Source organism: Rhinoraja longicauda, chromosome 16, assembly GCF_053455715.1.
Source record: "Rhinoraja longicauda isolate Sanriku21f chromosome 16, sRhiLon1.1, whole genome shotgun sequence".
Classification (NCBI taxonomy): domain Eukaryota; kingdom Metazoa; phylum Chordata; class Chondrichthyes; order Rajiformes; family Arhynchobatidae; genus Rhinoraja; species Rhinoraja longicauda.
The window spans coordinates 6,326,897-6,339,368 of record NC_135968.1 but is presented as its reverse complement, the minus strand read 5'-3'; the positions used below and the strand labels follow the sequence as shown (position 1 = coordinate 6,339,368).

Sequence of the window (12,472 nt, the reverse complement as noted above, 5' to 3'; positions counted from 1 at the left end):
TACAACTGCAACACGGCATCCTAATGTCTGTACTTAATGCCCAAGTGATGAAGACCAACATGTCAAAAGCCTTCACCCTGTCCACGTGTGTTGTCACTTTCAGGGAGTAATAACCTTGGTCCCATTGTTCCACGATGAAAATCCTACCCTTGTTCGACTTTCCAAAATGCAACCTATTCTACTTATCTGAATTAAACTCCATATGCCATTCCTCAGCCCAATTGCCCAATGGATCGAGATTCAGTTGTAATTCCTGATAACTTTCCATATTTTCGATTCCACCTATTTAAGTGTCGTCTGCAGATTTACTAACAATTCCTTGTGCATTCTTGTACAAACTCACCCAGAGAGTTGTGAATCTGTGGAATTCTCTGCCACAGAAGGCAGTGGAGGTCAATTCACTGGACATTATCAAGAGAATTAAATTGAGCTCTTCGGGCTAAATGAATCAAGGGATATGGGGAAAAGCAGGAACGGGGTACTGATTTTGGATGATCAGCCATGGTCTTATTGAATGGAAGTGCTGGCTCGAAGGGCCAAATGGCCTATTCCTGCACCTATTTTCTAAGTTGCTAAGGACCCATCATTACAGACAGCTCCAGCGGTCAACACACCTTAACATGTAAGGTGTAACACACCTTAACATCGAAATGTATAAGATTATTAAGGGGTTGGACACGTTAAAGGCAGGAAACATGTTCCCAATATTGGGGGAGTCCAGAACAATGGGCCACAGTTTAAGAATAAGGGGTAGGCCATTTAGAACTGAGATGAGGAAAAACTTTTTCAGTCAGAGATTTGTGAATTTGGAATTCTCTGCCTCAGAAGGCAGTGGAGGCCAATTCGCTGAATGCATTCAAGCGAGAGCTAGATCGAGCTCTTAAGGATAGCGGAGTCAGGGGGTATGGGGAGAAGGCAGGAACGGGGTACTGATTGAGACTGATCAGCCATGATCACATTGAATCATGGCTCGAATGGCCTCCTGCACTTATTGTCTGTATCAAATGACGGAGTAACTCCGTGTGTCACGCAACATCTGTGGAGGGAGTGGACTGACGACATTTCGTGCCGGGACCCTTCAGCCTGAACTTTGCCGTTGAGTTCCTCCAGCACTTTGTGTTTTGATCAAGATTCCAACATCTGCACAAAAAGACACAAAGTGCTGGAGTAACTCAGCGGGTCAGGCAACATCTCTGGAGAACATGGATAGGTGACGTTCCGGGTCGGGACCCTTCTTCAGACTGATTCCAACATCTGCAGTTCCAAATGTGTAGGAATGGACTGCAGATGCTGGTTTATCCCGAAGATAGAGACAAAATAATTCAGCGAGTCGGGTAGCATCTCTGGGGAAAAGGAACAGAAAAGGGGAAAAAAACAGAAAAGGGGTCAGAACAGAAGTCCGGAGAAGGGTCCCGACTCAAAACGTCACCTATTAATTTTCTCCAGAGATGCTGCCTGACCCGCTGAATTACTCCAGCACTTTGTATCGATCTGCAGTTCCTTGCGACTGTATCTTAACTCGGTTTGATCCGAGCGAGATACGTTTGGAGTTTTGAACAAGTAGTTCTGCGTGTGTGTCCCATTAAATGACGAGGACTTAATTTTCTGCGTTTTTCTAAGTGTAACGGGAATTAAAATTGCGAAGAGGGTAGGTTTAAATATTTGCGAAGGGTTGATTCGACAAGTAGACACGCCGTTCATTGTGTATCTTAGCGTCTCGGGAGAGGGCGATCGCGTTCCCCGCTGATCCAACCAGGGCGGTCGTTTGAAGAGTATTTAAACAGCGCTCTTCCAGCATCGAATAACCCAGCCCTGCTCATCTCGCTTTGTAAGGCACCTGGGAAATATTAGGAGATTCGCATCCTTAAGTGGACCAAGAACACAATCGGACCAGTACCAGTGAGTGGGCTGTGCAGGTAAGCGAAATGATAGGTAACAAATAAGATGCAAAACCGAATCAAGAAACACGCCGCCACCGTTTAAAAAAATATTGCCTAGAAAGGAACTGCAGATGCTGGTTTACACCGAAGATAGGCACAAAATGCTGGAGTAACTCAGCGGGACAGGCAGCATCTTCGGGGAGAAGGAATGGGTGACGTTTCGGGTCGAGACCCTTCAGACTGAGAATCAGGGGAGAGCGAGACACAAAAGATAAGGTGTGAAAACGAGACATCAAAGGGGGCGAGAGGCTTAAGGAAAATGTAGAATAGATCACTGTTAGCTCGGGGGTGGCAACGAAGCAAACAGATGAAATGTAATCCGTCAGACTGGTCGGAGAATTAGGATGGGGGAGGGATGGAGAGAGAGGGAAAGCAAGGGTTACTTGAAGTCAGAGAAGTCAATATTCATACCGCTGGAGTGTAAGCTGCCAGAGCGAAATATGAGGTGCTGCTATATGAGATTATTGCCTTCTCAGTAATGGGGTTGGCGAGTTTAATAAATCAGGGGCGGTCTGTCCTGTTTAAAGTGTAAGGTTAGCTCAGGTTAACACAATAATTAGCAACAAACCAGATGGGTGCTTTTTTTTGTGTTACCAGCCATGAGAATGATGGGTCCACAGCATACAAAACGTGTAGGAAGGGACTTCAGATGCTGGTTTACACTGGAGATAGACACAAACTCAGCAGGTCAGACAGCATCTCAGTCTGAAGAAGGGTCTCAACTCGAAACATCACATATCACCTATTACTTTTCTCTGGAGGTACTGCCTGACCCGCTGAGTTACTCCAGTATTTTGTATCTATCTTTGGTCTACAGTAGAACCAGAACCAGTGTTACTCAGAAACATAGAAAATAGGTGCAGGAGGAGGCCATTCGGCCCTTCGAGCCAGCACCGCCATTCAACGCGATCATGGCTGATCATCCACAATCATATACCCCATTCCTGCCTTCTCCCCATATCCCTTGATTCTGCTAGCCCTAAGAGCTCTATCTAACTCTTTTGAATGCATCCAGTGAATCGGCCTCCACTGCCTTCTGAGGCAGAGAATTCCACAAATTCACAACTCTCTAGCTGTAATTTTTTTTCTCATGCACTACCCCTTATTTTTAAACTGAGGCCCCTGGTTCTGGACTCCCCCAACATCGGGAACGTGTTTCTTGCATCTAGCTTTGTCCAATCCCGTAATAATTTTATATCCTTTAATAACTTCACGCAGCCTCAGCAAGGCCACCAGCAAAATCAAGGACCAGTCTCACCCTCTTCCATCAGGCGGTACAGAAGCGTGAAAACGCACACCTCCAGATTCAGGGACAGATTCTGCCCAGTTATTTTCAGGCAACTGAACCATACTATCACCAACCAGACAGCGGTCCTGAGCTGCCACCTACCACATTGGATACCATCAGATTATCTTTAATTGGATTTTACTGGACTTTATCTTGCACTTTGCTGTGAATCCTGGGCGAGGTGGTGCAAAGGATGGTTGGCGTCCGATGGGGCCTTGCACACCAGGGCGGCACGGTGGCGCAGGGGTAGAGTTGCTGCCTTACAGCGAATGCAGCGCTGGAGACTCGGGTTCGATCCTGACTATGGGCGCCGTCTGTACGGAGTTTGTACGTTCTCCCCGTGACCTGCGTGGGTTTTCTCCGAGATCTTCGGTTTCCTCCCACACTCTAAAGACGTGCAGGTATGTGGGTTAATTGGCTGGGCAAATGTAAAAATTGTCCCTAGGGTGTAGGATAGTGTTAATGTGCGGGGATCGCTGGGCGGTGCGGACCCGGTGGGCCGAAGGGCCTGTTTCCGCGCTGTATCTCTAAATCTAAAATTCTAAATCTAAACGTTATTCCCCTTATCCTGTAGCTGGACACTGTGGGTTGCCTGATATGTAACCATATATAGACTTTCCGCTGACTGGATAGTACGCAACAAAAATGCTTTTCACTGTACCTTGGTATATATACCAATATACCATACTAAACTAAACAAACCAACTACCTACTCCGTCAGCTCGTTCCATCGACCTACCACCCTTTAGGTAAAAATATTGCTTAGTTTAGTTTAGAGATACAGTGTGGAAACAGGCCCTTCGGCCCACCGAGTCCGCACCGACCAGCGATCCCTGCACACTAACGCTATATTACACACACTAGGGACAATTTACAATTGTACCAAGCCAATTAACCTACAAACCTGCACCTTCACGAGGAAAACGGAGCACCCGGGGAGAACCCACGCGCAGTCACGGGGAGAATGTACAAACTCCGCACAGACAGCACCTGTAGTCAGGATGGAACCCGGGTCTCAGGCAGCAACTCTACCGCAGCGCCACCTGAGGTATTGTGAGGTATCCTGGATGCAGACTGGAAGGGTCTGGACATAGAAGAACAAGATAGAATCATGACATGAGGAGATTAGTTCAGTAGCATGTTGGCAAGGCAGTTTACCCTTTTATCAAATGGGACAGATGGCTTCTGTGAAAACACTGTTTGAGCTGAGCTTACTGTAATGCCAACACGGGGAGGTGGGTTCACTGCGTTACTGAAACTGGGTGAAGTGCGTTTACTGTACGACCAGCACTGGGATGGGCACGTTTACTTCTTTATCAATAATGTTGCCAGGACTAGAGTGGCTGAGCTACAGGGAGAGGTTGAGCAGGCTGGGATTCTATTCCTCGGAGTGCAGGAGAGTGAGGGGTGATCTTATTGAGGTGTATAAAATTATGAGAGGAATGGATCGGCAGATGCACAGAGTATCTTACCCTGGGTAGGTGAATCGAGGACCAGAGGACATAGGTTTAAGGTGAAGGAGAAAAGATTTAATAGGAATCTGAGGGGTAACTTTTTCACACAAAGGGTGGTGGTTGTATGAACAAACTGACAGAGGAGGTAGTTGGCACTGGGACCATCTCAACGTTTAAGAAACAGTTCGACAGGTAGATGAATAGGACAGGGTTGGAGGGATATGGACCAAACGCGGGCAGGTGGGATTAGTGCAGCTGGGACATTTTGACTGGTGTGGGCAAGTTGGGCCGAAGGGCCTATTTCCACGCTATATCACTCTGTGACTCTCTGATTCTATGATGGGAGAAATGAGTTCACTGTATTACCAGCAATACTTGACATGCGTTTACTGCGATACCAACACTGCTATAGGTGGTGCTATACCGAACTGCAGATGCTGGTTTACAAAAACAAAGACAGAAAGTGCCGGAGTAACTCAGCCATTCAGGCAGCATCTCTGGAGGCCCCATAGCAGAAGCGTCCATGTCGCGGGGCTGGAAACTGGAAGTGTCCTGAGCTAATTCTGCTACCACCATCGTCTACTGTACAAGTGACAATAGATAGACAATAGACAATAGGTGCAGGAGGAGGCCATTCGGCCCTTCGAGCCAGCACCGCCATTCAATGTGATCATGGCTGATCATTCTCAATCAGTACCCCGTTCCTGCCTTCTCCCCATACCCCCTGACTCCGCTATCCTTAAGAGCTCTATCTAGCTCTCTCTTGAATGCATTCAGAGAATTGGCCTCCACTGCTTTCTGAGGCAGAAAATTCCACAGATTCACAACTCTGACTGAAAAAGTTTTTCCTCATCTCAGTTCTAAATGGCCTACCCCTTATTCTTAAACGGTGGCCCCTTGTTCTGGACTCCCCCAACATTGGGAACATGTTTGCTGCCTCTAACGTTTCCAAGCCCTTAATAATCTTATACGTTTCGATAAGATCTCCTCTCATCCTTCTAAATTCCAGTGTATACAAGCCTAGTTGCTCCAGTCTTTCAACATATGATAGTCCCGCCATTCCGGGAATTAACCTAGTAAACCTACGCTGCACGCCCTCTGAGGCTCCCACTGATTGTCGCCGGAAGTTTGCGCCCTTTTCAGGATGGACGATGACAGCGATGTAACATATGAACGATGGACACGGACGAAGAAGCATCTCTGGAGAACATCGATAGGTGGTGGGTTCGAGGTTGGGAGCCGCATTCAGTCTGACGAAGTGTCCCAGGCAGGTGGGACTAGTGTAAATGGGGCATGTTGGTCAGTGTGGGCAAGTTGGGCAGAAGGGCCTGTTTCCACTCTATGATTGTGTGACCATGACTATGTCTTAATGGCTTCCATTTTGTGTTTCTCCCCCGCAGATCGTTGTCGTGCTCCACTTTCTCATTGATTTGAGGATGGATTTGAGTCGCAGATGCACATATTGCAGCCACCAGAGCTCCCTGTGCGCTTGTCAGGCAATGTGACCGCCGGCTGAGGCTGGTTCGCCCCTCCCATGGATGATGGTCCCATTCTCCGCTACAATAACTGTTCCCCTCCCTTCAACGCGTCCCGCTGGGGGTTCGCCGACTTTGGGAACCCCTGCCTGGCCTCGGCGGCGCTCAGCGGTATCCTGGTGACCTCCTACTGCGCCGCCTTGGTCTTTGGGTTGCTTGGGAACATCTGCCTGATCTGCGTGATCGCCAAGCAGAAGGGCAAGAGGAACGTGACCAACACGCTGATCGCCAACCTGTCCTTCGCTGACATCATGATCTGTGTCTTCTGCCTGCCTTTCACCATCGTCTACACGCTCATGGACTATTGGGTCTTCGGACAGCTTTTGTGCAAGGCGGTCCCCTTCATCCAGTGCCTGTCCGTCACGGTGTCCATTCTCTCCCTGGTCGTCATCGCCCTGGAAAGGCATCAGCTCATTATGAACCCCACGGGCTGGAAGCCAAGCCTGCCCCAGGCGTATCTGAGCATGGTGGCCATCTGGGCGGTGGCGTGCCTAATCTCACTGCCTTTCCTGATATTTCACGTCTTGACCGACGAGCCCTTGGCGGACATCGCGGACCCCATCGCGTCCTTGTTCACTCAGCCAATCTGCTTAGAATCGTGGCCCAGCAGGCAGCAGAAGCTGACCTACACGACCTGGCTCTTCGCCTTTCAGTACTGCGCGCCGCTCGCCTTCATCGCCGTGTGCTACGGCAGGATATACGCCAGGCTGAGGACCAGGAAGGACTTGCTGGGCAAAGTCGGTGAAGATCCGAGCCCCAGGGCTCCAAAGGTCAGGAAGATAACCGCGATACTGGGTCTGCTGGTCCTCGGATTTGGACTTTGCTGGCTGCCGCTAAACGTGTTCAATCTCATCGCGGACTGGGACATGGAGGCGGTGATGTCCTGTGACCACAATCTCATCTTCTCCATGTGCCACCTGGCCGGGATGGCTTCCACCTGCATCAACCCTGTGGTCTACGGCTTCCTCAACAATAACTTCAAGAAGGAGCTGTGGGCCATCGTCGTCCACTGCGACTGGGAGAGGCAGGAAGACTGCGAACACTTCCCGCTCTCCACCCTCAACACCGAACTCTCCAAGACCTCACTGCGACTGAGTTGTAAGGGTAACGTGCCATGATTAGGCGCTGGTTGCCATCTCTGTTTGACAGGCGAAGGCCATGCTGCCTGAGCAACAGAGCTTTCACACTTTGGCCGTTTTCACAGATAAACTTTGTTTAGTTTGGAGCTTGGAGATACAGCATGGAAACAGGCTTACCGAGTGCACTGGTTCTAGGGTTATCCCACTTTCTCATCCGCCCCCCAAGCACTAGGGACCGTTTTACGGAGGCAAATTAACCCTTAAACCCGCACATCTTTGGGATGTGGCAAGGCCGCACTTGAGGCACTGTGTTTTCTTCTTCAGTCAGATGGTGGTGAATCTGTGGAATTCTTTGCCACAAGACGGCTGTGGAGGCCACGTCAGTGGATATTTTTAAGGCAGAGATAGATATATTATTGATTAGTACGGGTGTCAGAGGTTATGGGGAGAAGGCAGGAGAATAGGGTTAGGTGTGAGAGATAGATCAGCCATTGTTGAATGGCGGGGTAGACTTGATGTGCCGAATGGCTTAATTCTTTTCCTATTGCTTATGATCTTATGCTCAGTTTTGGTCACCTTGCTACAGGAAAGATGCCTTTAAGCTGGAAAAAGCGTTGAAAAGATTTACGTGGATGTTAAAGCCCGAGCTACAGGGGGAGGACGGGTGGGTTAGTCTCTATTCCTTGGGGCACACATTAAGGTTGGGGGAGTGGTCTCTTGGAGACGTGTAACATCACGAGGGGAGTAGATAGGTGAATACATACAGTTGTTTTCTCAGGGTTGGGGAATCGAGAACTAGAAGCCACAAGTTTAAAGTGAGGGCGGCGACTTTTTCGATATGGAACGAACTGTCAGAGGAAGTAGTTGAGGCAGGTACAACACCAGGTAGAATTGGACAGGTACATGGATAGGAAAGGTTCAAAGAGATATGGGCTAAACGTGGAGCAGTGGAACGACCTTAAATGGGCATCTTGGCCGAAGAGCCTGTTTCCGTGCTGTATGACTCGATGACTCTAATCACTCTCTCATTCCAGCCCTGACTTAATTTAAATTCAATTCTCTCCCGAGTCTCCTATGTCTTAAATATATATGATAGTCACTCAAACAATTTAGATTACATTATAAATAAGCAATGGCGAGTTAATGATCTTTCTCATGAACATACGTAATTTAGGATCAAAATTGATGAGATTCTCCGCTGTTTCGTTCCTAAAATAGTTTGCTGTTTTCTCTTTGAAACAATATTCTTTACACATGGTTCAAACATAATTGGTCTTAATGCATTGAGAGAAATATACTCAATGAAACTCACTAGATGAAAAGCAAGTCGGTCACTCATGTATTCTATCAATAGATAGGCAATTACTGTGTTTTTTTGTGTTGGTTTTTTAATGTGATGCTAAAAGAGAAATAAAAAAATTATAGCTGTTTTGACTGAAATTAGTAAACTGGTTGGTGTAATTAAACGTGAGTAGCTTGTCAGTTTCCAGTGTATTGCAGTGAGTTATATTGTTCACCGTCGGGATGGATTGACTTTGACTCAAAGTTCACAAGTTATAGGAGTAGAATTAGGCCATTCGGCCCCGCCATTCAATCATGGCTGATCTCCGCCTCCTAATCCAAATTTCCTGCCTGCTTCCCTTCTTCCCATAACCTTTGACACTCGTTCTAATCAAGAAATTGTCTATCTCTGCCTTAAAGATTCTGCTGAAAGAAACATGGAACTGCAGATGCTGGTTTACACAAAGGGACACAAAGTGCTCGAGTCACTCAGCAGGTCAGGCAGCATCTCTGGAGAGCATGGATTAGTAACGGTTTGGGCCGGGACCTTTATACAGCGCCATGGATCTGGGTTTGATCCTAACCAGCGGTGCAGTTTGTAAGAAGTTTGTACGTTCTCCCTGTGATAGAAACATAGAAACATAGAAAATAGATGCAGGAGTAGGCCATTGGGCCCTTCGAGCCTGCACCGCCATTCAATATGATCATGGCTGATCATCCAGCTCAGTAACCCGTACCTGCCTGCTCTCCATACCCCCTGATCCCTTTAGCAAAAAGGGCCACATCTAACTCCCTCTTAAATATAGCCAATGAACTGGCCTCAACTACCTTCTGTGGCAGAGAATTCCACAGACTCACCACTCTCTGTGTGAAAAAATGTTTTCTCATCTCGGTCCTAAAAGACTTCCCCTTATCCTTAAGCTGTGACCCCTGGTTCTGGACTTCCCCAACATCGGGAACAATCTTCCCGCATCTAGCCTCTCCAACCCCTTAAGAATTTTATATGTTTCTATAAGATCCCCCCTCAGTCTTCTAAATTCCAGCGAGTACAAGCCTAGTCTATCCAGTCTTTCTTCATATGAAAGTCCCGCCATCCCAGGGATCAATCTAGTGAACCTTCTCTGTACCCACTCTAAGGCAAGAACGTCTTTCCTCAGATTAGGAGAACGTCTTTCCTCAGATTAGGTCGCGTGGGTTTTCTCCGGTTGCTCCAGTTTTCTCCCACACTCGAAAGACAAAAAGTTTATAGGTTATTTGGCTTCTGGAAGTAGTAAATTGTCCCTAGTGAGTAGGATAGTGCAAGTAAATGGAGTGATTGCTGATCGGCACGGCCTCGATGGGCCGAAAGGCCAGTTTCCACGCTGTATCTCTACAGTAAAAGTCTCCCATTGTCCCTCACGGCGCCCCCCCCCCCCCACGTCAGGTTCCCATTGTCCCCCCACCCCAACGCCGCCGAGGCACCCGTTGCCCCCGATGCCCCACCACCGCCGAGGCTCATGAGTATAGGAGCAAAGAGGTCCTTCTGCAGTTGTACAGGGCCCTAGTGAGACCGCACCTGGAGTACTGTGTGCAGTTTTGGTCTCCCAATTTGAGGAAGGATATTCTTGCTATTGAAGGCGTGCAGCGTAGGTTTACTAGGTTAATTCCCGGAATGGCAGGACTGTCATATGTTGAAAGACTGGAGCGACTAGGCTTGTATACACTGGAATTTAGAAGGATGAGAGGAGATCTTATCGAAACGTATAAGATTATTAAGGGGCTGGACACGTTAGAGGCGGGAAACATGTTCCCAATGTTGGGGGACTCCAGAACCAGGGGCCACAGTTTAAGAATAAGGGGTAGGCCATTTAGAACTCAGATGAGGAAAACCTTTTTCAGTCAGAGAGTTGTGAATCTGTGGAATTCTCTGCCTCAGAAGGCAGTGGAGGCCAATTCACTGAATGCATTCAAGTGAGAGCTAGATAGAGCTCTTAAGGATAGTGGAGTCAGGGGTTATGGGGAGAAGGCAGGAACGGGGTAGTGATTGAGAATGATCAGCCATGATCACATTGAATGGCGGTGCGGGATCGAAGGGCCGAATGGCATCCTCCTGCACCTATTGTCTATTGTCTATTGCCGCCGAGGCACCCGCTGCCGCTGCCGAGACTCCCATCTCTGCCGCCGAGGATCTCCGCGCCGTCGTCGCTCATTCGGCCCGGACAGGCCTCGCCGCCCGGCTTCTCCCGGAAGATTGAACAGTATCCATGTCTGTGCGGAACATGATGCCAAGTTAAACTAATCTCCTCTACCTGCACATGATCCATATCCCTCCATTCCCTGAATATCCATGTCCTGTCCAAAAGCCGCTTAAATGCCACGATCGTATCTGCCTCCTTGAAGAACTCGATAATACTGGGAAGTTGATTGAAAAAAATGGCAACCAAGGAGGAAAGAAATGCAAAAGTGCTGAGTAACTCAGCGGGTCAGGCAGCATCTCTGGAGAACATGGATCGGCGACGTTTCAGGCTGGGACCCTTCTTCAGCGTCGTCCCCTAAACGTCACCTGTCCATAGGAGCCCCCCCCCCCCCCCCCCAATTGCTGCAACTCCTCACCGGCCACCAAGCTTAACCCTTTCAATTATCCCATGCTGATTGCCTTGACCTGACTATCGAGATCCAGGTAGCTCTTCTGATAGATACCCCAATCTGTCCTCTTCTCCCTGAGGGAGCCTCGTGTTCTCCTGCCATCTATCCAAACTTGGACATGTGATTTATCAGTTGGTGAGCTCCCCCAGTCTGAAGAAGGGTTCCGACTCCAAACGTCACACGTCCTTGTTCTCCAGAGATGCTGCCTGACCCAGTCAGTTACTCTGGGACAGTAGCGCAACTGGTAGAGCCACTGCCTCACAGCACCAGAGACCAAAGTTCAATCCTGATTTTGGGTGCTGTCTTCGGGAAGTTTGCACGTTCTTCCAGCGACCCCATGATTTCCTCCAGATGTCCTCCCTCGTCCCCAAAAACATGCGGGTTAGGTCCTAAGGTCATAAGGGACAGGCCATTTGGCCCATCAAGTCTACCCCACCAATCAATCATGGCTGATCTATCTCTCCCTCCTAACCCCATTCTCCTGCTTTCTCCCCATAACCTCTGACACCTGTACTAATCAAGAATCTATTTATCTTTGGCTTAAAAATATCCACTGAATTGGCCTCCACAGCCTTCAGTGGCAAAGAATTTCACAGATTCACCACCCTCTGTCTAAAGAAATTCCTCCTCATCTCCCTCCTAAAGGAACATCCTTTAATTCTGAGTCTGTGACCTCTAGTCCTAGTAGTCCTACTAGTGGAAACATTCTCTCCACATCTAGGCAAACCAAGTGTGCAAGTCCAGATATATTAGTGAACCATGAACTGGAGTCTGTGCAAATTAGAATGTTATAACTTTGAGCTCGAGAACTCACAAGTTCGCAAGTTCACAAGTTGTTGGAGTAGAAATTAGGCCATTCAGCCCATCGAGTCTACTCCACCATTCCATTATGGCTGATCACTGCCTCCTAATCCTATTTTCCTGCCTTCTCCCCATAACCCTTGACACCCGTTCTAATCAAGAATTTGTCTATCTCTGCCTTAAAAATATCCACTGACTTGGCCTTCACATCCCTCTGCGGCAATGCGTTGTTAAGTAGCAAGATTAATTTGCTCTCCAAAATGCCAGAGCATCTCAAAGACAATAATTTATCAGATTGATGACTTTTTATCAACTATGTTTTTGTTTTAGATTTCCAGAGCCTGCAGCAGTTCATTTCCACGATTAATCTGAATTTGATGTTAGTTGCTTTTTTTGGCTCAGAAACACATGACTAATCGAGGTTAAAATCAAATTTCCAAATTTCAAACATTTCCATTTCTGAAATATT

The 12,472-nt window shown here is 47.9% G+C and overlaps 1 protein-coding gene across 1 annotated transcript; it reads left to right on the top strand.

Moving 5' to 3' along the window:
• Nucleotides 1–6,216: 6,216 nt before the first annotated feature.
• Nucleotides 6,217–8,420, top strand: LOC144600866 (neuropeptide Y receptor type 4-2-like). The gene has a single exon (XM_078412747.1). The coding sequence runs from the start codon at nucleotides 6,217–6,219 to the stop codon at nucleotides 7,333–7,335; it is 1,119 nt and encodes a 372-aa protein (XP_078268873.1). The 3' UTR covers nucleotides 7,336–8,420.
• The last annotated feature ends 4,052 nt before the right edge of the window (nucleotides 8,421–12,472 follow it).